At 46.4% G+C, this 27,495-nt stretch overlaps 1 protein-coding gene and 1 non-coding gene across 11 annotated transcripts in view; one reads left to right on the forward strand and one right to left on the reverse strand.

Moving 5' to 3' along the window:
* CLASP1 (cytoplasmic linker associated protein 1) overlaps positions 1 to 15,585 on the forward strand; it is a 316,174-nt gene extending 300,589 nt beyond the window's left edge. For all 10 annotated transcript variants that reach the window (XM_077153522.1, XM_077153515.1, XM_077153516.1 and 7 more), the window contains 3 exons: positions 6,615 to 6,821; positions 8,318 to 8,434; positions 12,645 to 15,585. In XM_077153522.1, coding sequence (XP_077009637.1) covers positions 6,615 to 6,821; positions 8,318 to 8,434; positions 12,645 to 12,731 — 411 coding nt within the window. In that variant the 3' untranslated portion in view covers positions 12,732 to 15,585. The remainder of the gene's footprint in view (positions 1 to 6,614; positions 6,822 to 8,317; positions 8,435 to 12,644) is intronic.
* LOC143678444 (U6 spliceosomal RNA) lies at positions 5,052 to 5,158 on the reverse strand. Its single transcript, XR_013173253.1, has one exon. It is a non-coding gene; the product is annotated as a U6 spliceosomal RNA (small nuclear RNA).
* Positions 15,586 to 27,495: the final 11,910 nt, after the last annotated feature.

Below are 27,495 nucleotides of genomic sequence, written 5' to 3' on the forward strand. Positions count from 1 at the left end.
ACTCCTGACACTTCAGGAAGGGCGTCTTAGCAGGAAAGATCACATTTGCAGAAAGCAGTTAAGAGGGCCATCGTATGATATTAGAGCCTTTGAGTTTGGAGTTGGAAGACCTGGGCTCACATCTGCCTTAGCCAGTTCAGGATCTGTGATTGTGGACCATTCACAGAAGCGCTCTGGATTGCCAGCATTTGTAGGCTGAGTGGGTCCGGAGGAGGAGGCTCTCCTCCTTTCCCTGCCTACCTTTTGGGGTGTCCTTGAAGTCAAGTGAGGGGTAAGGTAGTTGACATTATTGGAAATTGAGGACATTATCTTTTTTTATTCTTTTCTATCAAAGAAAGGCAGATCTTGAAGAGAATCATTGATTGGTTGTTGAAATTGTATACAAAATAGAGATAAGTGCATTTCTCTGAGTACATCTAAGAAGTCTGTTTAGATTAAATAAAACTCCAGTGAGACACACAACTTGTGTCTTTCAGCCACTGCTTTGGTTAACTCTGTGAGAGAGTAATTTTTCATATTTGTGCTGGTGTGGCTGGCATGTTGTCAGCCTTAGGCTTGAAAACACCATAAATTTTTTAGAGCTGGCCATTGAAGTTGGAAACACAGAAGGGTGAAGCCTGTATGTCCTGCCCGACTTCCCAGCTGGTGCTCGGGTTGCCTCGTGATTGCCCTCACCCGGCCTTCCAGGATGGGAACACAGCCATCCCCTCGTCACTTTCCCCTATTGGTCCTAATTCTTCTGCCTTTTGGGATAGGAAAGAATAACAGTCCCACCCAAGATTTTACTGCACTCGAAGATAGATTTTATGTTACCCCAAATATGCTTTTCCAGGCAAGAATGTGGTAGCTGTCTTGTTAGAAGGCCTTTTCATTCTGACTCTGAATTAGTATCTCTGCATCCCCATGAAACCACATTTTAAAATTTTGGGTGTGCCCATTTTTCAGGGGAAAGCACTCATAAAGTAGGGGTGCTAGGAGTGATTAGAAGTTCATATCAAAAATAATTTTAAAGTTCTGAGTTCAGGTTCTCTCTGTCTCTTTTTAGAGATGAGGGGAGCTGGGGCCTAGAAAGTAGAAGAAATTTACCTCACAATCACCTGGATAGTTGGTGACAGAACCAGATCCGAAGCCCAGGTCCCTGGCCTTAGAGCTGGCACCTTTACTTCTTTACCCACTTTGGCCCTGAGCCTAGCTGAGTAAGGACTTGCCCCCTAGCTTCAGGCCCGTGTGGGCTCTCCTCTTTAATCCACAGAATTTCTGTCACTGCCAGTCTGGGGCATTGGTCACTTCCTCTTTCACTGAAGAGACAAGTTTCCCCATATCCTAGTGCCTGCTAAAACCAGTCATATTTTTATAAGGTCTTTCTGGCCTCTCCCAGAAGGTGGCGCCAGCCTGTTTTTTCCCTCCTAGATGGTTGTGGGGCTGAGCAAGGGATACCCAGCTGCCAAGAGCTTTTTGATCCTGTCCATCATCGTTTGTGGACATTTGTGTCTTTTCATTCAGCCAGGTATTCTGGTGTGTCTGCCACGGAGCCAAATTAAACTGGGTGAGCTTAAAACATGCAGTCCAAATTTTGAGAAGTTCTGTGCTCTGTAGGAAACTTTATCTTTAAGCAAACATTCATCAGTGTTGTGAGTAATGATCTCATTTTTTAAAAAAAACGTTAAGGTGTAAAAATTATGCCTCTCTAGTAGACCTTGTTATTTTTCTTACCTTGAAAAGGGAGGACTCCTACCTTTTTAACCAGACTGCAGTAAAACCAGCAGAAGTGGAACAATTTTGATCACTTGAGGACAGATTATAACCCAAAAGCCTACTCGATCCTGTTCCCTCTCTCGCCTCTGCCCTCATTTTAAATCCTTGTCCATTCTGGCCACCTTAACAGGTATTGTCCTCCTTTCCTTCTGTCACCCTGTTTACTCTTGCTCTCTCTTTGCTTACACTTATAATCTTTGCTTCTTATGTTACATGGAACACAGGGGCAAAACCTAAAGTTCACCCTGGTGCAGGCAGCTCTCCAGGAGCCGCGGGGTTGGCTTAGAGGGAAGCCAAGAACCACCCTGCCTTGCTAACAACAGTGTCTGTCCTGGGAAACTTTGTCTAACCCCAGTAAAAGAGAGGGCCTCAAACCCTTGCCTTGAAGGGTAGCTTCTAGCATTTTATTTTCAGAAAATCCCCTTATGTTTGATGTGTTTGAGTGAATGCTTCATGTGGGCAACACCTCAGATCCCTGGAGTTTTTTAGGAGGGAGTTCTCCCTGGGTGTAGATTTGAGCTCAGTAGATCTGAAACAGCCCATTTCCCGGTGGTTAAATGTGGGATGAGACACTTAATCCAACATGGCAGTGGAGCAAGGAGGGTACTAAAGAAGAAGCTGGATGGCAGAGTGCCAGGTGAACGTACCTTTCCACATCATCTCACTCTCCTCACTGCATCCTTGGGGCGCCTGACAGGCTTCCACTTGCTCCTTTCAGACTGGCATATGGTACCGCTGGAACAGGAACCCCAATCTGTCTCCACGCCATGTTCTTTCCACCTACTAAGCTGCTCCCCAGCACTGAGGGGAACCTCAACATTTCTTTCTGTCCATCATGGTTTTCTAACACGGGCACACTTGTGACATTGGCCGGTATTTTTCACCCTTTCATTCCCCTCCACCCAGGTTTAAAACCTACAGCCCAAGGGACATAAGTGATTTATCCAAAGTCCCTCAGTTAGTTAGCATTGCTCCGCTTTCCAGCCAGCATATTAAGATACTAATAGAAAGCCACTGGTTTCAAGCACAGCCTCATTGCTAGACCCGATTGGAAGAGAGAGGCCCTGTCCCCTCTTGTACTTTTCCCCATCAGCTTAGCTGGATGTCACTCAGCTGCAGACATGTATGGCCAGTGCTTGGTTCTCCCAAGTCTACTGTGGGCTTCAGGTCACACATAACTGAGGAAGGCAAAGTGACTTGATTTTTAGGAATTCTCATTGCATGAGGATATTCTTCTAAGAAATGCCCCAACAACAGCTGATTATTGGGAAAAAATAACCTGAACTAGTATCGCTTTTCCAAAGAACTATTATGTTGCTTTTCTAGAGTGTCACTTAAGATGGAACATTCTGGACCTCATACAGTTGGCTTTCTAGAGGCCTTTAATCTGTCTCCTCATCTTCTGGACTAGCTCCTTGGTGAGAAAACTTCAGTGCAAATCAGCGTGGCACACCCCAGGCTTCACCAGTCACCAGCAGTTTTCTTTAAATGTATGATCTGGGATAATTAGTTCAGCCATCGTTGGTTGAGCACCGCTTAGATTCCCAGGTTTTGTGCCATTCTTGGGGGATGGCAAGGTGGCCGAGGTGGCATCTTGCCCTCAAGGGGGATCTTAGTCTGCTAGGAGGAAACAGACCATTTTAGCAGAACGTGCAGTCTGAAGAAGGGGTGCACATAGAAATTCCTGGGGGGCTCAGTTTTAATAAGGTAAGGGGGTCTTAAAGGATAACTTGAATGTAGCCAGGTGAAGCACAGGAGGGAAACGTGCTTCAGAAAGACTGGAGAGATTGAATGAGTACTCTGTGGTGCCCAGGCAGGCTTGTGCAGAGTGTGGTCTCAGCTCAGTGTTCCCTGGAGTCAGCAGAAAGCAAGAAGGCAAAGGAATGTTATTAGAGGGGCTGGAGGGAAGGTGCTAGACCTCATTGGCCTTTCATGCTGGAGAGAAGAACTGTGGCAGCAGCTGCAGGTTGACATTTTAGAAAGATCATTAGAGAGGGTTCAGGTTGACATTTTAGAAAGATCATTAGAGAGGGTTGACCAATCTTGACATTGGCCTCGGACCTCATGGAAGGATGTGGTTCACCATGCATCCTCAGCACCTTCAGAGCGCGTGGTCATCTGTGGACAGAGTTCTCTCCTGCAGTGCAGGAGCTCCCAGGCCCGCTGCCTTGCCTCTGAGCACCACCTCTCCAGCCAGCCCTACTTCCACGTCACCCCCACCAGGGCCTCATGTAAGGCCATCTCATGCTTTCTGTCTAGAAGGGGCTGAGCTTGTTTGTTGACCAATTCTCTTCATCCAAATAACTGCAAGTACTCATTTTTAGATCCCCATTTTAGTGTTAAAAAATTGAGGGTCAGACCAATGAAGTATCTTGCCAAGGACTGAACTAAGGTCCATCTACTACTCTGCTCTCAGAGGCTGGAAAGCACCCATCCAGTTTTTTGGGTGAAGGGCTAAAGGACACACATACACACCAGGGCCAGATGGTACCCAGAACACAGGAGCTCTGTGTGGGAAAAGCTGTACTTTGCAAGAGATGAATTGACCAGGGGAAATAAAACACCCACAGTGGGCTTTTAGATAGCATCAGCCCTATGCATATGCAACATGGAGTGAAATGCATAAATCTTATGTCTGAGTCAGCATGAGGAAGGATGGTCTACCCCCTTATACCAAGGTACCTGGGCAGGCCAAGCCTTCTCATCCCTACTTCTGGGGAGAAGCTAAAGACAGGTGAACACTGCATGGCTGAGTGCACAGGTTGGAGTACCCTGTTATCTACTTACAGGAATCCCCACAGAACAGCAGAGAGCCTTCTTCAGAGATATTCGCTTCTCCCTTCTGCCCTCCCCAGCCTGCTGCGGTCATGAAAGTCACAGGCAGAAGAGTTCTAGGAGTTGAGGGGAAAGAGATCAGTCTGATGATCAGGGAAGCCTGGGGAGGGCCAGGGGGTGTGTCATCTGTACTTGGGAATGTGAGTTGCCACATTAGCTGGAGCAGGGAGTTTTTAGAGACCACAGAAGATAAACAGGGATAATGATGATAACTGAAATGGTACTTATATGATACTCTAAACTAACCCAGCCTCCCTGTGCCAGTGGTCAGGTTCAGTTCATCAGAAAGACATGGTGAGGCGGCCTCCTCCTGGAGGGGCCGCCTCCTGGGGGGTCTCTAGCACGTCTCACTTTGAGCCAAAGGACTTGTCCTCAGAAAGACTTAAGGGAAATGTTAATGAATACAGTTCTCTTTGCTATGAAGGCTAATACACTGTTCATTCAAAAAAATTTTTTTTCTTAAAAATATAGAACTCGTCATGAATTTGCCTGTCATCCTTGCACGGGGGCCATGTTAAACTTCTCTGTATTGTTCCAATTTTAGTATATGTGCTGCCGAAGTGAGCACCATTACAATTTTTAATACCAATAATATAAAGAAGACATTTCAATTACCCATAATCTCACTACCCGCAATAACCACTGTTAACATTTTGTGCATTTCTACTCAGACATTTTATAGTTTTCATTGCCAAGTATTAGGGTATAAGCAGCCAAAACCAATGTGGAACTTCCTGGTGTCATTTTTTTGAACGAGATGAAACCCGCTCTCCATTGTCAGAGGGCTCTCCCTTCGCCCTTCAGAGCAAAGCAGCCACCCTGATGATCAAAAACCCTCTGCGCCAGAGAGCCTTGTAGAGGGGACCTTGGAGCCTGGAGGAGAGTGGCTCAGTTAGGCCCCAAAGCACATGGGCGGCCCGGGTGTACTCGAAGCCAGGGCAGGGCCTGTGCACCCCATAGGCAGATAGTGCCAGCTTCCCACAGTCCCCCACCCCCATCTCCCTGTCCTGCTGGTGACACAGACTGCCTTAGGACTCAAAACAGTCTTCCAGACCATCCATTGCTATTTTCATTGGTCACCTCTGATTAAAGAATAGCTGGTGTGGCTGAAGTCTTGCATTGGTAGCTTTTGTCTTGGTGCTGTGTTAAAGATAGAGCTGAGTTGTTTTGCAGATCAGAGCAGAGAGTAATCAGGTTAAACTCTGTAATTAGTGCAGCTCTGGCCCAGGAGAAGAATATTCCTTGTCCATATGTATCTATACTTTTTTTTTTTGAGCATCAGCTGTATGTTGGGTACTACACATGATCATCTCTGTGATATGCCCATTGGACAGATGGGAAAATCAGGGTTCAGGAAATTGCCCAGGCACTTAGTTGTAAACAGCGTCACTAGGATTTGCTTCTGGGTTTCTAGCCTGCGCCCCATGCTCTTTCTGCTGTACCTTCCCATATACTCTTTCTCCTTCATGGGATTTTGCATTTGGTTCCCATGTGGCCCCTTGGCAACCTTGAGGTTATGCACAAAGTGCTGCTTTTATACTTTTACTTTCTTAAAATGTGCAACGTAGGGGGGTACCCTAAGACAGATGAGCAACTTTCCAGAAGAGATTCCTAAGGATAACCCCCTCAGAGGGCTCTCCCTGAGCCTTCCTAACTGCTCTGCAGCCAGGCGCCTGCACAGAGGCCTGGAGTCGATGCCACGGCCCTCCCTCCTGGGCCTCAACCATTTATTCCAGCTGTGGGCATCCCACAGCCCCTTGGAAAGTATCTATATCTTTAGACTCTAATAGGTCCTCATCTTCTAGGGCAGAGATTCTTGAAAGTTTAACATATGTTGAAATCATCTGAGTGCTTCTAAAGACAGGTTCTTGGAGCCTGAGACTTTGTACTTGAAGTTCCCAGAGATGCTTGCCTTCCCCTTTAAAATTACCCTTTATCTTGTTAAACGTCATTAGCCAGAGGCAACGAGTCACTGGCCTCGGGAAGCCCTAGGCGCTCACTGTGGGGCCGGGTGTTACATACAGGTGGTGCGGGCTGCTGAGGAGGCTGCGTCCACGCTGGCCAGCTCCATCCACCCCGAGCAGTGCATCAAGGTGCTCTGCCCCATCATCCAGACGGCCGACTACCCCATCAACCTCGCTGCCATCAAGATGCAGACCAAAGTGGTCGAGAGGATCGCCAGGGAGTCCTTGCTGCAGCTCCTCCCTGACATCATCCCGGGCCTGCTGCAGGTAGGGTCCCCTCGGCCGCTTGGCTCAGCTCAGAGTAACTTGGGGGCTTTGCTCTCCTCCGTGTGTGGGGGAGGGTAGGTAGGAAAAGCCAGATAGGGACCCGTGGTCCAGCATCTGTGAAGCCCTGTGGCCTGGGTGCTTCACCCCCTTCTCTCTGTAGTCCACTCTCCCCTGAAGGGAGCAGGAAGGCTTTCCCAGCAGCCAAGAACAGTCGCTCACAGAATGAACTTTCTGTTTACTGTAAACTTATTTTAGTCATGGTTTTGGTTCATTCCTTCAACAAATCCTTATTGTACACCTCCTGTGGGCCCCACCCCTGGGCGAGGAAGACCATGGCGTGTAAAATCAGATGACAGCCTGTACTCCCATATGTTCATCAAATGTTTATTAAAACCTTTCTGGGTGGGAGACATTGGGATAGACTCTGAAAGAGAAAGGGTGCTTCCTGCTGTTACAGCACTCCCTCCAGAATTTTCCAGCCTAGCATGGTACACAGCAGGGCCACACAGACAGCTTTAAGTTACAGCTCCAAGTGACGCTCCCTGAGAGAGTAGCAGGCAAACGCATCTGTGATTGGAGGCAGGAAAGGGGGAGTCACAGAAGGGTTCACTGAAGACGTGGTCTCATTTTGAGTTCAACCTTGAAGAGAGGGGATTTCAGTAGAGAAAAGAATTAAGCCTCATTTAAAAAAAACACTACTGCTGGCTGAGCACTTGGCTTGGCAATTTAAGGATTTACCATTGAGGGCTGGATTATTCCAGGAGGTGGGAAAGTCACCAAACCTGAAAAATCCTGATGACTGTTTGGAGAACAGTGGGTAGTGCTGCTTGGAGAATGAGGATACAAAGGGGAAGAATGAGGCTGGACAGGAGATGGAGATCCAGCTTTAGGGGACGGGACACAAAAGTCAGGACAGGAGGTGGAGGTCCTGTGGTTGGGGACAAGCATGTCAGGACAGGAGGTGGAGGTCCTGTGGTTGGGGACAAGCATGTCAGGACAGGAGGTGGAGGTCCTGTGGTTGGGGACACACATGTCAGACTGTGGGACTTGACACTCCTCAGAAGTCATGGAAGGTGGAAGGTGTTGCCCACAAGAGTGACTATGATGGAGTCATCAGTTCTTTAAGGACCTTTTACTTGTGAAATTTGCCTTACCGTTGGGCAAAATGTGAAAGAGACATGTTTTTTTCCTCTCAACTCCCTCTCATTGCTTCTCCTGTGACCTTTATCTGGTAGCACCTGCTGAGGCAGCTGGTTATGACACTACTGCCTGTGCAGAGGCCCCAAGAGCCAGACCATTCTTGACACTAGTAAGTTTGACCTCTTTGGAGTGAAAGTTCCCTGGATTCCGCTGCAGAGCTGAAGGTGTCTCCTGGCTGTTACTGCCTCCAAGTTCAAGGTTGAACTCCCAGGGCATTTGTGGAAATGTGGATGAAGTCTTGGCTCTGAAGCCACCCTTTGATCTCGCCCCTCTTTGTGCTCCCTCCTGGCCCGCAGGGTTACGACAACACTGAAAGCAGTGTGCGCAAGGCCAGCGTGTTTTGCTTAGTGGCAATTTATTCCGTAATCGGAGAAGAGCTGAAACCTCACCTCGCACAGCTCACAGGGAGCAAGGTATGTATAGGATTACGTGGCCGATACGCATCCCTGGGCCCTGCCAGCGTGTTGGGCATCGGTTGGCCTTGGGCGCTGGGCTCCAGACAGGTTTTCTCATCATGTGTGGTTTAAGTTCTCCGGTAGCGTTTTTCTAAAGATAAAAATGATCCACTCTAGAGCAAAATCATTTTAAGGTGACAGTGTAATCTATAAGGGTACAACAGAATCTTTTTTTAACTCCTGTTTTTGAAATGATAACTTTGAGCTTCTAGTTGATTCCTCCAAAGAAAGATAGTTTTCTTTAGAAACCAGCTTGTTTACCTGACAGAAGCCCTAAGGAAATTTACCTGATTACTTAATGAGTGCTGAATTGAAGCCCAGCCCCTCGTGGGTATCAACTGTAATAGTGGCTGACTCTGCTTCAAGCCTCCCTTGCCCCCACCCCCACCCCGTTCTACACACCTGGCATGTGTTAACAGGTCCATTCAGGTGCAAAGGACGCCTACTCTAGAAGCCAGGTCCTTTTTCCCACTGTGCTGCCTCTCACGTTCCTCTAGAACCAGGGACATAATATGGACCAAGAAGGAGCTGAGGTGGTTAGGATGCTTGTCTGTTCAAAACTGAAAAGAAACTCAAATCTGATGTGCTCAACCAGATGAAAACAGGTAGAATCTCCCCAAGCTGAGGCAGAAAGGTGATGTTGGCAGGTGGGGCCTCTAGCCCTCTTCACACCCCAGAAGCCTCAGGCCATGTGTGAGGAGCCTGCCTGGGACCCCAGTGGGTGCATCTACTGTATTTATAGCATCTTCCAGCAGAGCTATGGAGAAAGGTCCCTCTGTGGTAGCTAAGCCTGGGGAGGGGGGACCCAAAGCTAGATGGACCTGACTTTGCTCCTTATGATATAAGAAATCACCAAGGAATTGTCAAGCACAGCTGGTCCTTTGATGCAGCTGGGAAGCACCCCAGACTTCTTGGCAGAGACGACTCTGTCCCCTTTTGTCCACAGTGGAGGTCTCCCAGCCTCGGCAGCGTTGATATCTTGGGCCAGAGACGTCTTTGCTGTGGAGACTGGTAGGATGTGGAGCACAATCCCCAGCCTCCCCACTCCTCCCTGGCCACTTCCACCCTGGATGTGGGGATTACGTGTGTGCAGACATTGCCATGTGTCCCCCAAAGGCTCCCCTGGCTGGGAAGGAAACGATTTGCTCTTCCTGCAGACACGGATGCAGAGAGATTGGAAGCTGACACCAGGCTGAGTATGGGTGATGACAAGGGGGCTGTCGTGCCTGCCTCCATCTGTTTTTTTCCTTCCTGCCCTCCTCATCAGAGCCTTGCCCTGACCACATCTGAAAAAACACTGAGCCCAGAGCCACACAGCTGGGGGCTGGCCCAGGAGTCCTGCCTTCCCCTGTCTCCTCCAGGGATATGTCCATGGATCCTGTCCCAAACAGGAACTAGAAGACGGTGTACACAAAGGGAGATTAATAAAATGAATAATTTACCCCAAAAATAGTATTACCCGGACTGGGTTTTGTCTGGCAGTTCTTACCTTGCCAAGTGAGATTGCGGTCCTGTCATCTCTGGCCCCTCCGTTGTGGGCCTAGGACAGTGCAGGTGTATTCCTGTCCCCTGGTGCTGTCCCTCCCCCGTGGTGGCTTTGGGTCTCCTGAGCAGGGGCCAGCACTTTTCCACTCCCCGTTAATACTCAAGTCAGGACAGTGGGGTTGGGGAGGCCAGATTGACCCCCTTCTGCTTTGGCAGCCCAGTTCACCATCTGTTAGGTGTTTCAGGTGTAAGGGCTCTGATGTGTTAATGTGAACTTCGTGAACTTGTATGTATGTACATATCTTAAACAAACACTTTAGCTCAGAGAACACGACACTAAGTCTGTGTCAGTTAACTAAACCCCATGGCTCCCGGTGTGTAGCCTGGTTAGCCTGTTGAACACTCCTGCACTGCATCAGCAAAGTTAAAATGATGTCAGGTTCTGCAGGGAAGGGCACATGGTGAGAGGGGCCTGTGGCCGTGGCAGCAGCACTCACTTGCCTTATGGTCTCCATCCCTCACTGTACAACTTGCCCTGTGATGATGAGTGAGCTGTCTGAACCTTGTCTTTTCATTCATAAAATAGGAGAACCTGTTCTGCATACCTCAGAGGAGTGTGTGAGGTTCAGATAGGAGACTCGGTGTAAACACTCCTTGTAAACTCTTGAACACATCTAGTTTTATACTCTACACTCTGTACTCTGCTTCTACTCTATTATTGTAGTCTTTTCCTCGTACTTGTGCTTACATTCTAGACTCGAGTAAGATGGATGCATAGTGGCTGTGAGTTGGCCGCATACCAACTCATTTTTAACTAGGCTTTCATAAATGTAACTATCTTCTAAGATTTTTTTTCCATTTTAAAAACTCTTTTATTCATCAAGTACCTGTTAAGAACCTGCTATCTTTGCTGTACTGTGTTAAAGGGACTTGGGAAAAGCAGTAGCTTCATCCTGCCCTGAAGTTATATAAAACCCAGCCAGGAAAACAGGCCTGGCACACAGGTCACTTGTTCCGTTACTCTCAGTGACCAGCACTAGTTGCTGCAGTGGGTGGGGCCCAGGGTCTCCTAGAGGAAATGGAACTGAAGCAGGCTTTGAGCACAGGGTGAGGAGGGCAGGCTGCAGTAAGGAAGGACACGAGCACTGGGTGGGAATCGGAGAGGGGTGTCCTAGATGAGGTGTCTGGGCAGGTACCCCAGAGGGTGCATGGCAGTGTGTGTACCGCTCTTCGTTTTGCCAGCAGGGAAAGTGAGGTGTCTACTTCTCATGGTGAGTTCACAGTGAAGCTGGTTCTAAACTTCACTGGACCTCTGGAGCCTCAGGCAGCGTTTGGTCTGATGTTTTCTGTTGGACTGATAGGTTTCCGTTGAGCCTAGTTGGCCTTGGACGCATCAAATAGAGCCTTGAAAAGGCATTAAAACCTTTGCATAAAATGATCATGGCATAGAGAAGAATGTCAGGAAGGATACATTCCCACATATGGCACCATGGGGGAGTGGGGTGCTTTGCTTCTGTTAGAAGCCCCACACGGTTGTCTTCCTGTTCCTGCTAACCGTCTGAGAGCCCCACTTCCTCACGTACCACATGTTAACACAAGCATCTCTTCCACGGGAGAGCAGCCTCTCCACCCTTGGCCTGGCATACAAGCAATGGCCTGAGCCCATGGCCTGTTTGGAACAAGACAGGGGGAGAGCTGCAGATAGTCTTTTATGCTTGCCTTGCTCTTACTGGTTTTGTAAGGTCATGATCTTACAGATTTTTATGGGTGTTTTGCCACTGCTTCCCTTTGCTCTTAATGTTATGAGGCAGGTTGCCAACCTGACTTCTTAATTTAGTGGCCTTCAGCAACCATTTTAAGTGCCACTCTCATTCCGTGCTGTTTTACGTGTTTTGAAGGCCCACGGGGGTTGCTGTGAACACAGATGAGAACCTAGACCTGAGAGCCCATGGCTGTGAAGCATTATGCCAGTTGGAGTGGGTCTTAGGGCATGGCTCAGTATTTGTCTTCAGGGAGGTAGAAATTGCTGGGAAGAACCAAGCAGTGCCCCGCTGGCTACAGTGTTAGGCAGCAGACACTGAGTCCAGAGAGAGGACCTGGTGCCCAGGAGACAAGAGAAAGAAACAGCACTCCCAGAGGAGCAGCAGACCAGGGAGAAGGTTGCTTCATGGCGTGGCCTTGAAGATGTGTCTTATGTCACCATTAGTTTCAGTAGACAGAAGTGGGGGCAGGAAGAGAAGCCATGCTGGGCAGAAAGAGCAGCTTGAGCAAATCTTAGGAAATGTGACCATAAGCCTGGCTTAGCTACTCTCCCTGTATGGAGCAGTGTCCACCCTACACATCCCACCGTTCGTCCCACCAGCTCTGATGGAGCTCTTGCACGCATTACCCTTGAGATGGAGGACCTGCCCTGCCTACACCTTTCTCCAGGGAACCCCTGAGCTGTAGCCTGCCTCAGTAGAGTGCTTTCCATTCCTTCTCCACTAACTCATTTGCTTTTCCCCCCCTCCCTCTCTTGGGTGTAGGCACTGACAGATGTGATGGGTGAATCAAAGGCTCCTAGTAAATGTGCAGTAAATCTCTCCACTAAGTGCTCTTTTCTGATTGTCACCTGGATGGTTTTCCCGTTTTCTCCTTACTGACTGTTTTTCCTCTGGCTGACTCATTTTTCTCCTCTTTTCAGATGAAGCTGTTGAACCTATATATAAAGAGGGCCCAAACTACAAACAGCAACAGCAGCTCTTCATCCGACGTCTCTACCCACAGCTAATGTCCACGTCAGAGCTCTCTGTGTAGACCTAGAAGCAATCGGCGACGCCTCTCGGAGACCATCCCTGTCCCCTTCATCGCTGCCCAATCAGTACAAGGAGGCCCGCAAATATTTATTACAATCAGTATTTTGGTCCCTTCCAGCTTTTGTGTAGAATCTTACTGGCACTGAATGTAAAGGAAGCAAGGCCTGTACTGTAGCCTTCACACAAAACAAGAGGAAAAAGAACAGAAACGAGCCTTATTTACCCACAGTGTCTTGGACAACCTGCTGAGATACAACACAATGTGTGTGGGTTGCAGCTTTTCCAAGTCAGAGCTTTTCTCTTCAGTTAGCACCAGATGGGGAGTGGGGCAAAGGGTTAATTTGTGTTTCTCTTCTTTCTTATCTTATTTTCTTTGCGTTTGGCCTATGTGGGCACATCCCTGTTGTCCCCCTTGCGGCTGGCACCATTAAAGAGGTGAGCCGGGTCTTGGAGAGGAAGGAAGAACCTAGAAATGACAGGCCGAGAACAAACCCTTACGATTATACCAGTAGGCTCCAAATTTGAGGTGAGCTGCCCTAACTCGTAGCATAGTAACAGAAGGGCACCTTCCCCTGATGCCCCTACTTAAGTGGTCCCTCCCCAAGGCTTACAATTAAAAGAATTCTTACAGCTTAAATCCAAACACAAAAATCAAGGTAAATTATAGCATCATTTAGTGGATGCCTAAAATGGTATTTTGTGAAGCACAGAAGAGAAGTTGCTTGTTTTACTGCCAAAGATCTTGGGGAAACTCTCTTTCAGCAGTGATTCTTCGCGGACCTATGAGGGGACCCGGGGCCGCCCTTTTCCCCTCCCCCAAGCTTTGCTTCAGCTATTCAGTTCAAAGATCTCAGTTAAGCTGGTAAATGGCAGATTTACCATCCCAGATTTTGACTTCTCTGTTTAATTTGGGATTAAGATCAAAGAAATATCTAGAGAGACCGTGTGTGTGTCAGGATCACTTTTTTATTTTATTGATGCGTGTACTTCCTTGATCATCTTTCTCCATCATTGTTTAAGGAAAGAGTAATTATGATGAGGGACACATTACAGAAAACCAGAATTTGAAACTTAAGTGTAGAGTTGCATTTCCTACACCAGGCCCTTCTGTAACTCCTGAAGATTCGATTGTTCCATCTAAGTAATAACAGATTTGGAGTCCGGCCAGAACGTTCTGGGTAAAATTCTTTAAAGCAAATGGAAATTCTTAAGGCAATCATGCTGACTTCTCATCTCTTACTATTCCAAATTTGAGCCCCTAAATTGGACTGATGTTTCCGTAGGAAAAATGCTTCTTTTGACGTTAATCTGGAAGTATTTGCTCTACCAGTGCAAAGTGTCTTGAGCTGCTAGGCCTGGGAAGGCGGGAACCCACCAGACCTCGGGGCCCCCAACTGTGTAGCTCACACCACTCGTTTCCTCACCGTGCTCTGCTTGGACCTTTCAGATTCCATGCAGGAGGCTGAGAAAGACACTGGCAAACACAGAACTCTTCTGGAAACAAAGGCCTGTAATGCATTTCAGCATGGATTGGGGGTGGGCAGGGGTAGGTATTCTACACATGTTGGAAATCCCTGCTGCTATTAAGAGAATTGGGGGGTTTATTTTAAGTGGTTGAGTATTATTGACTTATTTTTGCCTCAAGACAGTGGGACAGGCCTTCCTCTCGTTAGAACTGTGTGTCGCTATTTCATTTGAGGGAGCTCTTTTTGACACTGTACAAGTGTGTCAGGAGGGGGTTGTTTTGGTTACTCCTCTGTTGTAGAAATATGCATTCTGGTTCAATTTTGTGTTCTCGTATGTCCAGTGTATTCAAAACCAGTTCTCGCCTCCCCAGAAGGTTGCCTTGGTCCCCACAGTATAGCTGGAAGAGCCATGAATTTGACTGATCTCCTCATCGTGCTCACAAAGGGCTAGCCTTGAATGAACCCTGCCTGCCCCTCAATCTCCTGACCTAGAGAGAGACACAGTCACTTCCCAGGTCTTGGCCTTGGTCTGAAAACTGCTGCCTACTGTGCCCACTGAGAGGACACTCACCTGCCGCTACCACCTCACAGGGAGGGGGGCTCCACCCACCACCCCCTCCCCCTCCCCCACCCCTACAGCTGCCTTGCTGCCCCCCACCCCCACCCCAACACACACACAGGGCTCCTGTTCACACAAAATAACAGAAATACAGGACTGGGTTTGCCTCCCCATTTACTTGACTATCCAGGGTCCCGAAAAAACCTACCTTCTCCTGCCAGGGAGTGGGTTCATCCGACTTCTTTCCTTCCAGCTGCGCCCACCCTCTTCAGCCAGGGGCTGGGCCCGAGGCCCTGTGCACGCCACGCTGGGCTGTGCCGCAGATGGCCCGCCCTGTGGTGCCTCGCTAGCTTTTCAGGGCCCGCTGCAGGGAAGGCAGCTGCGTTTCGTCTCACACATCTTTTGCTTTCCCTGCCACGCTTGATTTATCCAGCATTATATTACGCATTTAAAGGACAACAGGTAAGAACTCTGTAGGATCCCACCAGGACATTGCTAACATAATGTTTGGAAATGAAAAAGGAAATGCTCTGAAAAATAGCAGCCACCAAAATAATTTCGTTGGCCCTGTGTTCACACGCATGAACCCCACATCCCCAGGTTGGTTTTTGTTTTTATTTTGGTTTTTGTTTTTTGGATTTTTCATGTTACATCCATATCTGTATTTATATCATATTTGTTTCACTTTCAAGTGTATCATGGCAAATGTACAGAATTTTTTTTGTTAATAATGTGCTAGAATTTGCTAAAAAAAAAAATGTAACCCTTTTGAGTTTGCCCTAGAATAAATGAAAATTAATTCAGTTTCCTGCATCAATTCTTGTCTTTCTATTGCTCAGCCCTGTGGAGAACCACTCTCACCTCCTAGCCTTCAGGGTGCCCTTGTCTATAAAGGATCTTAGGGGAGCGCTTTCTCGTTGTAGGTAAACAGGTTGAGCCAGAGAGAAGTATCCCCAGCTGACATGAGTCCACCTCCAGCCTTGCAAAGTGGAAAAAGCCCCGGAGCTAAAAGGCTGGTCCAGCCATGCTCCCAGCGGCTGTCTGGGAAACAGGTGGCCCTCCTTTGGGCCCTGTTTCCTTGAAAACATGGGCTTCTAGAAAAGCGGGGAGCCGGAAGAAAGTCTTGCCCTTGAATTATGAGTCCAGAGCACAAACTGCCGAGGGCAGGCAGGCTGTCTCCACATGGCTGAGTCCTGTCCTGTGCCATGTGGTGGGAGCTCAGGTAAAGGCTGCTCACGCCAGCACCAGGGTTTGGAAGGGGTTACCTGGCAGCCAGAGCAAGCATGTTCTTTGAAGGAATCTGCATAGTACACAATATCAAGGCCACTGAGCCCATTTCTTTGAAATCTTACTTTTTATTATTTAAAAATGTGAATTTTCCATCCTATGATGCAGCACTACCGGTGAATCTGTGCCACCCTTATCCTGTATTTTGCTGTAACTGACCATCCTGAACCCTGGGGGCACAGGGCCCTGCAGGTGATAAGCATTACAAATACCTGGGTTCCAATCCCAGCTCCGCCTCATCCCCCTTGGGTAAGCCACTTTACTTCCTACCTCAGTCTCTCCATTTACTCCTTGGGTTGGGAGCTGCAGTGAGGGCTCTGTGGGACAGTGTCAGCAGCTGGCCCAGTACGTGCCCGCGGGCAGCCCTGCCCTGCCCTGCCCTGGACTTGGCAGGCACAGCTGCGGCTGCGTCCAGTCCATTATTCATTAGCAAATGTGGGAAACCCTGAGGGGACAGGGCCCAGGTTCAAGAAAGGCGGCGATTCAGCTTTCTGTACTTGATCTCAACCCCTTAGATCCAACACCTTCCCCAGAACAGCAACGCTAAGAAGTCCTTGCCATCTTAGAAGGGCCACAGGCCCTTGGGGGTAGGGGTGCAGGCCCACTGCACATCAGTGCTTCTTGACTTTGGGGAGATCTAAATAATCCTCTTCAGAAAAATGCACGTCTGCTCACCCGTAGTTTGCACTCAATCATAGGAGCTTTCGGGACCCTGAGAGTCAGATAAAAGAGGCGCTGTCGGGCGGGCCGCGGTGGCTCAGCGGGCAAAGTGCTTGCCTGCTATGCCGGAGGACCTCGGTTCGATTCCCGGCCCCAGCCCATGTAACAAAAACGGAGAAACAGAATACAATAAAAACAAGAAAATGTTTAAAGATGTTTCCCTTTCTTCCTTCCTTCTATCCTTCCTTCCTTCTCTCTGTCTTTCCTTTAAAAAAAAAAAAAAAAAAAAAGAGGCGCTGTCCTCTTTAGTTGCCAGGTGAGGAAATGACACAAGGAGAAGCCCCAGCTGGATGGTGATGAGTGGAGTTAGAGCTGTGAGCCAGGTTCCTAGGGTGCTCCAGTTGCTTTCCGGTCACCGCTTTGTCCTGCGTCCCAGCCTTGTTCCTCATCCTGAAACTCCGGCGCAGGGGTTCTCGTCGGAATGTGCACCAGAACCGCCTGGAAGGCGGGTTAAAGCAGCTTGCTGGGCCTACCACCGAAGCTGCTGATACAGCAGAATTTGTATTTCAAACAGGGTCCCAAGTATTGCTGCTGATTTGGGAATTGCACTTTGACAACCCTGGTGGAGTATTTTGCTTGAAACAAAAGGGTGACTTGGTCCCAAGCATTAAGACAAGGAGTTGCAGGAAACAGTGTTGAACTCGGGAATGTCCTCCAAGACCATCACAGGGGTAATTTATGGAGGACAATTAGTTTATCATCCACAGCAGGGCATGGTGGAAAGAGAAACGGGGTGCGGTTAGCAGGGGAAAGCCCAGAGCGAGCATTTCGGGCAACTTGACGTGAAGCTCCCCACCAGAAAATCCACCGCAGAAAAGGCCAGCGTGGGAGGCCCAGGCCCCACCCTTCTTTCCTGGCTCACACTCAAACCCCACCTCACCTTTCCCAGTTCCTTCGGTATTTATTAACTCACACCTCCAGGCAAGAACGGACAAAGGTCATGCGAATGGGCATCTAATCCCAGACTATGTATTTAAAAGACATTAAAATGCTTCTACACCAGGGTCCTTCCAGAAGCCTCCTGCCAGGGTAGAGGCCAGGGAGGTGGACACTCCTGGAGGTGCAGGTTCCTGGGGTTCCCTTCCAGCAGCTCCAGGCTGCCCCTGCCTCTTTGGGGGCCCACAGCAGGCACACCCAGGCCACCGAAAAAAAGCCACCTTCACCTGCACCAAGTCCTGCGGGCCATGGATGGAAGCTCTGACCTCCAGCACCCCAGCAGCCGCCTCTGCCTGGGAGGGCCTTGGAGCCCCCCTCGGGGTGTCTAGTGCCAGGTAATGTCTATCCTCTGGTCTCCTCCAGCTCCTTGCCTACATGTGCAGACCTGCCGTTTGCCCACTTGACATTTTTCTCCTCCTTCAGTGGTGACATGGGTTGATACTCATTGAGCGCTTACTGCATGCCAACACGTTCCAGAGATTCTCTGAGCTAAACCTCGCAACAACCCTGGGAGGCAGCGCTGGGCTTGTTCTCATTTTACAGATGGGAAACTGAAGCACAGAGAGAGTGAGGAACTTGCCTAAGTGCAGCCAGGAAGAGACAGAGCTGGGATGCAAACCCAGAAGTCCAGCGCTAGACTGACCTGGAATCTCATCTCATGTCCCTGTCCCCCCAGCTGAGCCTCTGCTGCATTTCCCACCCACTGACTCCTGTTGCAAATTTAGGGCGACCCTGGTCCCAGGCCTGCGGGGCTGTCTGACTTGTAGTAGCCCCCTGGGTTATTGCTTATTGGGCTTGGGCGCAGGAGGCCTTGGGCTTGAATGTTCAGAGCTCTGTGACTTTCCCCACAGACTCTGGCCTTGGGAGAACTCGCTTTCTTGTGTATCAAACCTTTGGCTGGAGAGTGGGTGGGAGAGGATTAGCACCCTGTGTGCAGCACAGCTCCCGGAACTCTCTACAAATGTCAGCTACTAGTGCTTAGAGGATGATGATGGTGTCAGTGATGAGGATGACGGGAACTGAGCCACCGACCTGGCTTCTGACACAGATGATGCCGAATAAGTGTTCAGAAGAACAAATTAATATCTGTCCCCTGGAGCACCCCCCCCCCCGCCTTTTTTTGGTGAGGGGAGATGCCAGATCCATGCACACAGACCAGGCACACACACACACACACATACACACACACACACACACACACACACACACACACGTGCTTCTCCTCTCACTGAGGGAGGAAGCAGAGAGGAGGCAGGGACCTTCTGAATAGTCTTTTTGGTTTAGAATGCCCCCCTCCTGCTCCTCCAGCTCCCTCTCAGCCCGGCAGCCATTCTGTCAGGTCACAGAAAATAAAACTCGACATACACAACAGAGTCTGTGGCTTGGGGGCGCCTTCAGTTTCTCTCCCTCAGCAGCTCCTCTGACAGGACCTGATGTGGCAGCAAGATAGTGAGCACAAATGAGCCAACACCCCACCTGCCAGAGGCCAGACCAGATAGCCATGAGTGTGAAGTCGTGATCTGCACTGGGGATGCCTGTGGCCACACGTCATCCCCACCACCACCAGCACCGCTCTTGGCGTGTTTTTCCCTTTAAAACCACAAGCTATCAAAAAGAGAATTGGAGCCATTTTTCCTTTCTCTTTCGCTAGCAGGTTTCACTGGCTCCCACCTGCCTGCTCTCCCTTTGCTCTCAATCTGTTTCTCTCTCTCAATAAACCATTAAGCTTTAACTCTCTGTCTCATGTGGAATTCTTTAAAGAATCGGTGCCTAACACATTCCTCCCCTCCAGTGTCTAAACAAGGCACCCAGGTTTCCATTCCTGCTCTGGACCCACCAGCCACATTTTGCCTCCAGCTCAACCTCCCGAGCTCCAGCCCCCTACACTTAACTGCCTTCTCACCATCTCCACTAGGACGTCTCAATGGGCTCCTCAAATGGGGCAGTTCCATAGTTGGGCTTTTGAGTTGATGCATTTTGGAAAAGGGTCACTTCACCGATTCAGATGCTAATACCAGATCCCTTCCGTCCATCCTGGGAATCCTGCATCCAAAGCAGGTCTGGAAGCTGTCCACCCTTTCAGCACCACCACTTGGCCCAAGACCCCCTTTTTTCTCACCTGGGCAGCTTCAGAATGAGCGGCTGGCTCTTCCCCTGCTCCCCTGCCTGCTACTCTCTTCACTGAGGCTACACTGCAGCTTTTTATTTTTTCAACGCAAATTTGATCTACCATCCCTTTGCTTCAGACCCTGCAGTAGCTTTCTCCTGTTCCAGAAGATATAATTCCAAGATCTTGAACATGGACTGCGAAACTCACCACATCCCTACCTCCCTTTTTTGCTCCATCTACCCTATGAGGGTAGGCCCTAGTAAACTATTAGGCCCCTGTCCTGTTTCCCAGCCTCAGGGAGTTTGCATGGCTCTTCCTATGCCTGGCCTACCTCCATCACCTGCTCTGTACACACACAAACACCTATGCATACACGTGTATGCACACACACACACACACATGCATATGTGTACACACACCTGTAAATGGCCTTCCCTTTGCTTCTGTCTTTCAATGCTTTAGGTCTCAGCTTAAATGCCAAGTCTTCACTTCTTTGGAGAAGAATCTAAATTAGGTCCCTTTGCTTTTCCATCCTAACACTAATCACACATTATATATCTACTTGTGTGATTATTTTTCGCCTTACCCATACCTGTGGGTGAGGGTTGGCCTGTCTTGTTTACCACTGTATTCCTAACACTTGGCCCATGTGCTAGCCCCATAGTAGGTGCTGAATGAATGATGATTGTTTTGCAGTTCCCCAAATAGGATGTGATCTCCTTGAGGGCATGACTCATACCTTAAACGATTTGTTGTCTGTGTTCAGCCAGGAACCCGGCCATGCTGTTTAAGAACACAGCTTCTCTGGCTAAACTACCTGGGTTCAAATTCCAGCACTGGGTGACCTTGGGCAAGTCATTTGATCTCCTTGTGTATCAGTTTCTTCCTCTGAATGGTGACAGTGCTGCTGACAATAGCACCTACTTCACGGGCTGTTTATAGGTGACTTGAAAATAAAGGCTGCAGAGGACACTGCCTGGCATGTAGTGTCACCATTACCTTTTATTTAATGGCCATTGTATGTATACACCATAATTCCCCCTTCAATTCCTCAGTCGTTGTACCCTTAGGCCACCTCCATTCATTGTGGATCACGATCACTGCCTCCATAAACACCAGTGTGCAAATGTCCATTCGTGTCCCTACACTCAGTTCCTCCAGGAATATACCGAGCATATTTTCTGGTTTCATTATGTGCCCCCAGCCGTTCTCCCTCTATCATTCTCACATTCAGCTTCATTCAGTGTTCTAACATTATTGTATTACAGTTAGGCGGTATTGTGCTGTCTATTTCTGAATTTTTACAATCAGTCCTGTTGCACAATTTGTATTCCTTCAGCACCAAATGCCCAATCTCTACCCTCTTTCTATTTCCTGATTACCTGTGTTCTTAAACTCAATTCTCCAAATTCACTCACTGATGTTAGTTCATATCAGTGAGACCACGCAATATTCATTATTTTGTTTCTGGCTAATTTCACTCAGCATAATGTCCTCAGGTTTCATCCACATTGTTACATGCCTCATGAGTTTATTGTGTCTTACAGTTATGTAATATTTCACTGTATGTATATTCCATAGCTTATTTAGCCACTGGTATCTGTTGATGGACCCTGGGGCTGTTTCCATCTCTTGGCAATTGTAAATGATGCTGCTAAAAACATTGATGTGCCAATGTCCATTTGTGTCCTTGCCCTCAGTTCTTCTGAATATATACCTAGCAACATGATTGCTGGTTCGTGTGGCAATTCTATACTTAGCTTCCTGAAGAACTGCCAAACTGCTTTCCACAGCAGTTGTACCATTTTACATTCCCATCAATGGTGAATAAGTGTGCCTCTTTCTCCACATCCTCTTCAGCACTTGTCATTTTCTGTTTTTTTTGATAATGGCCATTCTAGTGGACATGAGATACTATTTCACTGTGGTTTTGATTTGCATTTCCCTAATAGCCAGTGAAGTTGAGCATCTTTTCATGTTCCATTTACCATTTGTATTTCCTCTTCTGAGAAGTGACTGTTCATGTCTTTTGCCCATTTTTTAATTGAGTTGTTTGTCTTTTTCTTGTTGAGTTGAAGAATCTCTTTATATATTCTGGATACTAAACCCTTATCTGATATGTGGTTTCCAAATATTGTCTTCTGTTGCACAGGCTGCGTTTTTACTTTCTTGACAAAGTTCTTTGATGCACATAAGTGTTTAATTTTGAGGAGTTCCCATTTACCTTTTTCTTTCTTCAATGCTTGTGATTTGGGTATAAGGTCTAGGAAACTGCCTCCTATTACAAGTTTTATAAGATGTTTCCCTAAAAAGTACCTGAAACTGTAGCCCTGTGTTCCAGTAGCCTTATTTCTTGAAGGTGATTGTATAATGATATAGCTTTAACAGTATGACCATGTGATTATGAAAAACTTGTGTGTGATGTTCCTTACAACCAGGGTATGGACAGATGAGTAAAAATATGGATAATAAAAAATAAATAAATAAATAATAGGGGAGACAAAGGTTAAAATAAATTGGGTAAATGGAAATACTAGTAGTCAGTGAGAGGGAGGGGTAAAGGATATGATACGTATGAGTTTTTTCTTTTTTCTCTTTTGTTCTTTTTCTGGAGTGATGCAAGTGTTCAAAAAAATGATCATGGTGATGAATACACAACTATGTGATGATATTGGGAGCCACTGATTGTACACCATGTATGGAATATTTGTATGTTAAAAATGTTTGTATGTTGTTTTATCAATAAAATTATTTAAAAAAATATTTCCCTACATTTTCTTCTAAAAGTTTTATGGTCTTAGCTCTAATGCTTAGACCTTTGATTCATTTTGAGCTAATTTTTGTATTGGGTGTGAGATATGGATCCTCTTTCATTCTTTTGCATATGGATATCCAGTTCTCCAAGCACCATTTATTGAAGGGACTGCTCTGTCCCAGGTGGGTTGGATTGACAGCCTTATCAAAGATCTGGCTTTGTTCATAGATGAGAGGGTCTATTTCTGAACACTCAATTTGATTCCATTGGTCAGTATATCTACCTTTATGCCAGTACAATGCAGTTTTTTTTTCTTTTTTAATTTTTATTAATTAAAAAAAATTACAAGAAACACAAACATTCCCAACACATACACTCAGCAATTCACAATATCATCACATAGTTGCATATTCATCATCATGATCATTTCCCAGAACATTAGCATCAATTCAGAAAAAGAAATAAAAAGACAACAGAAAAATATAACAACCAGAAAAAAAAAATTTCACAGGCCATACCCCTTACTGATCCCTTTCATTGATCACTAGCATTTCAAACTAAATCTATTTTAACATTTTCCCCCCTATTATTTATTTTTATTCCATATGTTCCTCTCATCTGTTGACAAGGTAGATAAAAGGAGCATCAGACACAAGGTTTTCACAATCACACAGTTACATTGTGAAAGCTATATCATTATACAATCATCATCAAGAAACATGGCTACTGGAACACAGCTCTACATTTTCAGGCAGTTCCCTCCAGCCTCTCCATTACATCTTGGATAACAAGGTGGTATCTACTTAATGAGTAAGAATAACCTCCAGGGTAACCTCTTGACTCTGTTTGGAATCTCTCAGCCATTGACACTTTGTCTCATTTCACTCTTCCCCCTTTTGGTAGAGAAGGTTTTCGCAATCCCTTGATGCTGGGTCTCAGCTCATTCTAGAGTTTTTCTCAATCCCTTGATGCTGAATCTCAGCTCATTCTGGGATTTCTGTCCCACGCTGCCAGGAAGATCCACACCCCTGGTAGTCATGTCCCACGTAGACAGGGGGAGGGTGGTGAGTCTGCTTGCTGTGTTGGATGGAGAGAGAGATCACATCTGAGCAACAAAAGAGGTTCTCTTGGGGGTGACTCTTAGGCTTAATTTTAAGTAGGCTTGACCTATCCCCTGTGGGGTTAAGTTTCATATGAACAAACCCCAAGACTGGCGGCTCAGCCTATAGCTTTGGTTGTCCACACTGCTTGTGAGAATATCAAGAATTCAACTTGGGGAAGTTGAGTTTTCCCCCGTTCTCACCATTCCCCGAAGGGGACTTTGCCAATACTTTTCCACTCACTGATCAAATCACTCTGGGATTCATCAGGGCATCACCTGGACAAACCAACAAACTCTCATGTCCTATACAAAGTTCCATGTACTTAAGGTGTTCAATCAACTATCTACATAAGTTATATTAGGAGATGCACTAGTCAAAGTATAGATTTGTACCAAATAAACATTTTTTGCTTTAGTCTCACACATTAGTTGAAACTTTAAAATATTAAGTACCATCTATTTTCAGCACACTGCAGTAATGACATTCTTTTGTTTTTCCTCATGCAAAAACATTTTTTAAATTTGTACATTTAGTCACTATCATTATACACTCTAGGCATTCCTAGATTACACTATCTCAATCTTTATTGTCTATCTTTCTTTGTGATTTCATTTATACCCCAGCCCTCCTCCCTCTATCATTCTCATATGCAACTTCATTCAGTGTTTTAACATAATTGTATTACAGTTAGGTAATATTGTGTTGTCCATTTCTGAGTTTTTATATTCAGTCCTGTTGCACAATCTGTATCCCTTCAGCTCCAGTATCCAATATCTTACCCTATTTCTATCTCCTGATGGTCTCTGTTACCAAGGAAATATTCCAAGTTTATTCACTAATGCCAGTTCATATCAGTGAGGCCATACAGTATTTGTCCTTTTGTTTCTGGCTAATCACACTCAGCATAGTGTCCTTAAGGTCCATTCATGTTGTTACATACTTCATAACTTTATTCTGTCTTACAACTGCATAATATTCCATCTTATGTAAATGTCACAGTTTGTTTAGCCAACTGTCAGTTGATGGACATTTTGACTGTTTCCATCTCTTGGTAATTGTTAATAATGCTGCTATAAACATCGGTGTGTAAATGTCCGTTTGTGTCCTTGGACTCGTGTCCTTTGAGTAGAGACAGCATATAGATGGGTCCTGTTTTTTAATCCATTCTGCCAGACTATGTCTTTTGATTGGAGAGTTTAATCCATTGACATTCAGTGTTATTACTGCATGGGTAGTACTTTCTTCTACTATTTTGCCTTCTGGATTTTATATGTCATATCTAATTTTCCTTCTTTTTACCTTTACTCATAGTCTTCCTTTCTACACTCTTCTCCACACCTCTCTCTTCTGTCTTCGTATCTGTCTCTAGTGTTCCCTTTAGTATTTCTTACAGAGCTGGTCTCTTGGTCACAAATTCTCTCAGTGATTTTTTGTCTGAAAATGTTTTAATTTCTCCCTCATTTTTGAAGGACAGTTTTGCTGGATGTAGAATTCTTGGTTGGCAGTTTTTCTCTTTTAATAATTTAAATATATTATCCCACTGTCTTCTCGCCTCCATGGTTTCTGCTGAGAGATCTGCACATAGTCTTATTGGGCTTCCCTTGTGTGTGATGGATTGCTTTTCTCTTGCTGCTTCCAAGATCCTCTCTTTCTCTTGACCTCTGACATTCTGATTAGTGAATGTCTTGTAGTACATCTATTTGGATCTATTCTCTTTGGAGTACGCTGCACTTCTTGGATCTGTAATTTTAAGTCTTTCATAAGAGTTGGGAAATTTTTAGTGATAATTTCCTCCATTAGTTTTTCTCCTCCTTTTCCCTTCTCTTCTCCTTCTGGGACACCCACAACATGTATATTCGTGTGCTTCATATTGTCTTTCAATTCCCTAAGTCTCTGCTCATATTTTTCCATTTTTTTTCCTATAGTTTCTGTTTCTTGTCGGATTTCAGATTTTCTGTCCTCCAGTTCAGAAACCCTATGTTCTGTCTCTCGAAATAAACCACTGTAGGTTTCCATTGTTTTTTTCATCTCTTCTACTGTGTCTTTCATTCCCATAAGTTCTGTGATTTGTTTTATCAGACTTTCAGTTTCTTCTTTTTGTTCTTTCCTTGCCTTCTTTATATCCTCCCTCAATTCATTGATTTGGTTTTTGATGAGGTTTTCCATGTCTGTTTGTACATTCTGAATTAAATGTTTCAGCTCCTGTATGTCATTTGAATTGTTGGTTTGTTCCTTTGACTGGGCCATATCTTCAATTTTCCTAGTGTGATTTATTATTTTTTGCTGGCATCTAGGCATTTAATTACCTTAATTAGTTTATTCTGGAGATTTCTTTCACTTCTTTTATCTAGGGTTTTCTTGCTGGATGAATTTGTTGTCTATCTGTTCTTTGACATTCCGTTCAGCTTTATCTGGATCTTTAGCTTAAGTTTTGTTTAACAGAGGAGAATTTTTCAGTTCTTGTTTTCTTGTTTCTCGCCCTGCTTGTGTGGTGCCTTTCCCCCCTACACACTTAGGAGGGTCTACTTAGATATTACAGACCCCAGCCAGATTTTCCCAGACCAAACTGGCCTCCTATCAGGAGGAAAAAGTCACCTGCATCGGTTTTCCCTGAGGGTGAGACCCAGCAGGTTGAAAGACTTTCCTTTGAAGTCTCTGGACTCTGTTTTTCTTATCCTGCCCAGTATGTGGCACTTGTCTGACTGCAGGTCCCACCAGCATAAGATGATGTGGTACCTTTAACTTTGGCAGACTCTCCCTGCTGGGGGCGTGGTGGAGACAGAGGAGAGGTTGTAGGCTGGTTTTAATGGATTCAAATTACCAAGACCTGGTGTCTGAATTCCTTGAGGGAGGGATTCCACCTGAGTTGGGCTTCACCCCTCCCCTGGAGAAGGCACAGGCTCCAGACAAGCCCCCAAAAGAGCTCACTTCTGCCTATGCCTGGGGCAGTTGCAGCCTGAAAAGTCTTGCTGCTGTATCCAGAGGCAGTCAAGCCTTTGTAGATACACAGCCACAAAAACCTGTTTCCTTCTTTTTTTTCTCCCCCTTTTTCTGTCAGTTCTGCCCCCTTGGCGCTGGGGCAAAAATGAGCAACCTCCGCTTTGATCAGGTTCACCTAAGCTGGGGGCCTATTTTTAGTAGTCAGAATTTGTTAATTAGTTCCACAATTGGGGTTTGATTGTGCCCAGTCCCTGCTGCTGGTAAAGTCCTTTCCTTTCCCCTTTGTAAGCGGCCTGTTGGGGAGGGGCGCTGGCCACAGCAGCTTTGGGAACTCACAGTTCTGGGGGGTGTTCGCAGCCGGTCCAGCTGGTCCAGACTGGGGTACGCTGTGTGTCTGGTCACTGACGTGGCCCCAGGAGCTGTTCTATACTGCTTCTGGCTATTTATTAGTTGTCCTGGAGGACGAACTAAAATGCACACGTTGTTAAGCCGCCATCTTGACCCGGAAGTCACAAGGCAGTTTTGATCACTGTAACTTCAGAATATGTTTTAAAGTCAACATATTGACTTTATGAGTCAATATGACCTCCCACTTCATTTGCTCTCTCAAGATATTTTTAGCCATTCAGGCATACTTCCCTTCCAAATAAATTTGGTTATTGGTTTTTCTATTTCTGCAAAGTAAGTTGCTGGGATTTTAGTTGGTATTGCATTGTCTATTAATCAATTTGGGTAGAATTGACATCTTAACTATAATTAGTCTTCCAATCCATGAATATAATATGCCCTTCCATTTATTTAGGTCTTCTGTGATTTCTTTTATCAATTTCTTGTGGTTTTCTGTGTATAGGTCTTTTGTATCC

Source organism: Tamandua tetradactyla, chromosome 3 (assembly GCF_023851605.1).
Source record: "Tamandua tetradactyla isolate mTamTet1 chromosome 3, mTamTet1.pri, whole genome shotgun sequence".
In the NCBI taxonomy this organism is placed as follows: Eukaryota; Metazoa; Chordata; class Mammalia; order Pilosa; family Myrmecophagidae; genus Tamandua; species Tamandua tetradactyla.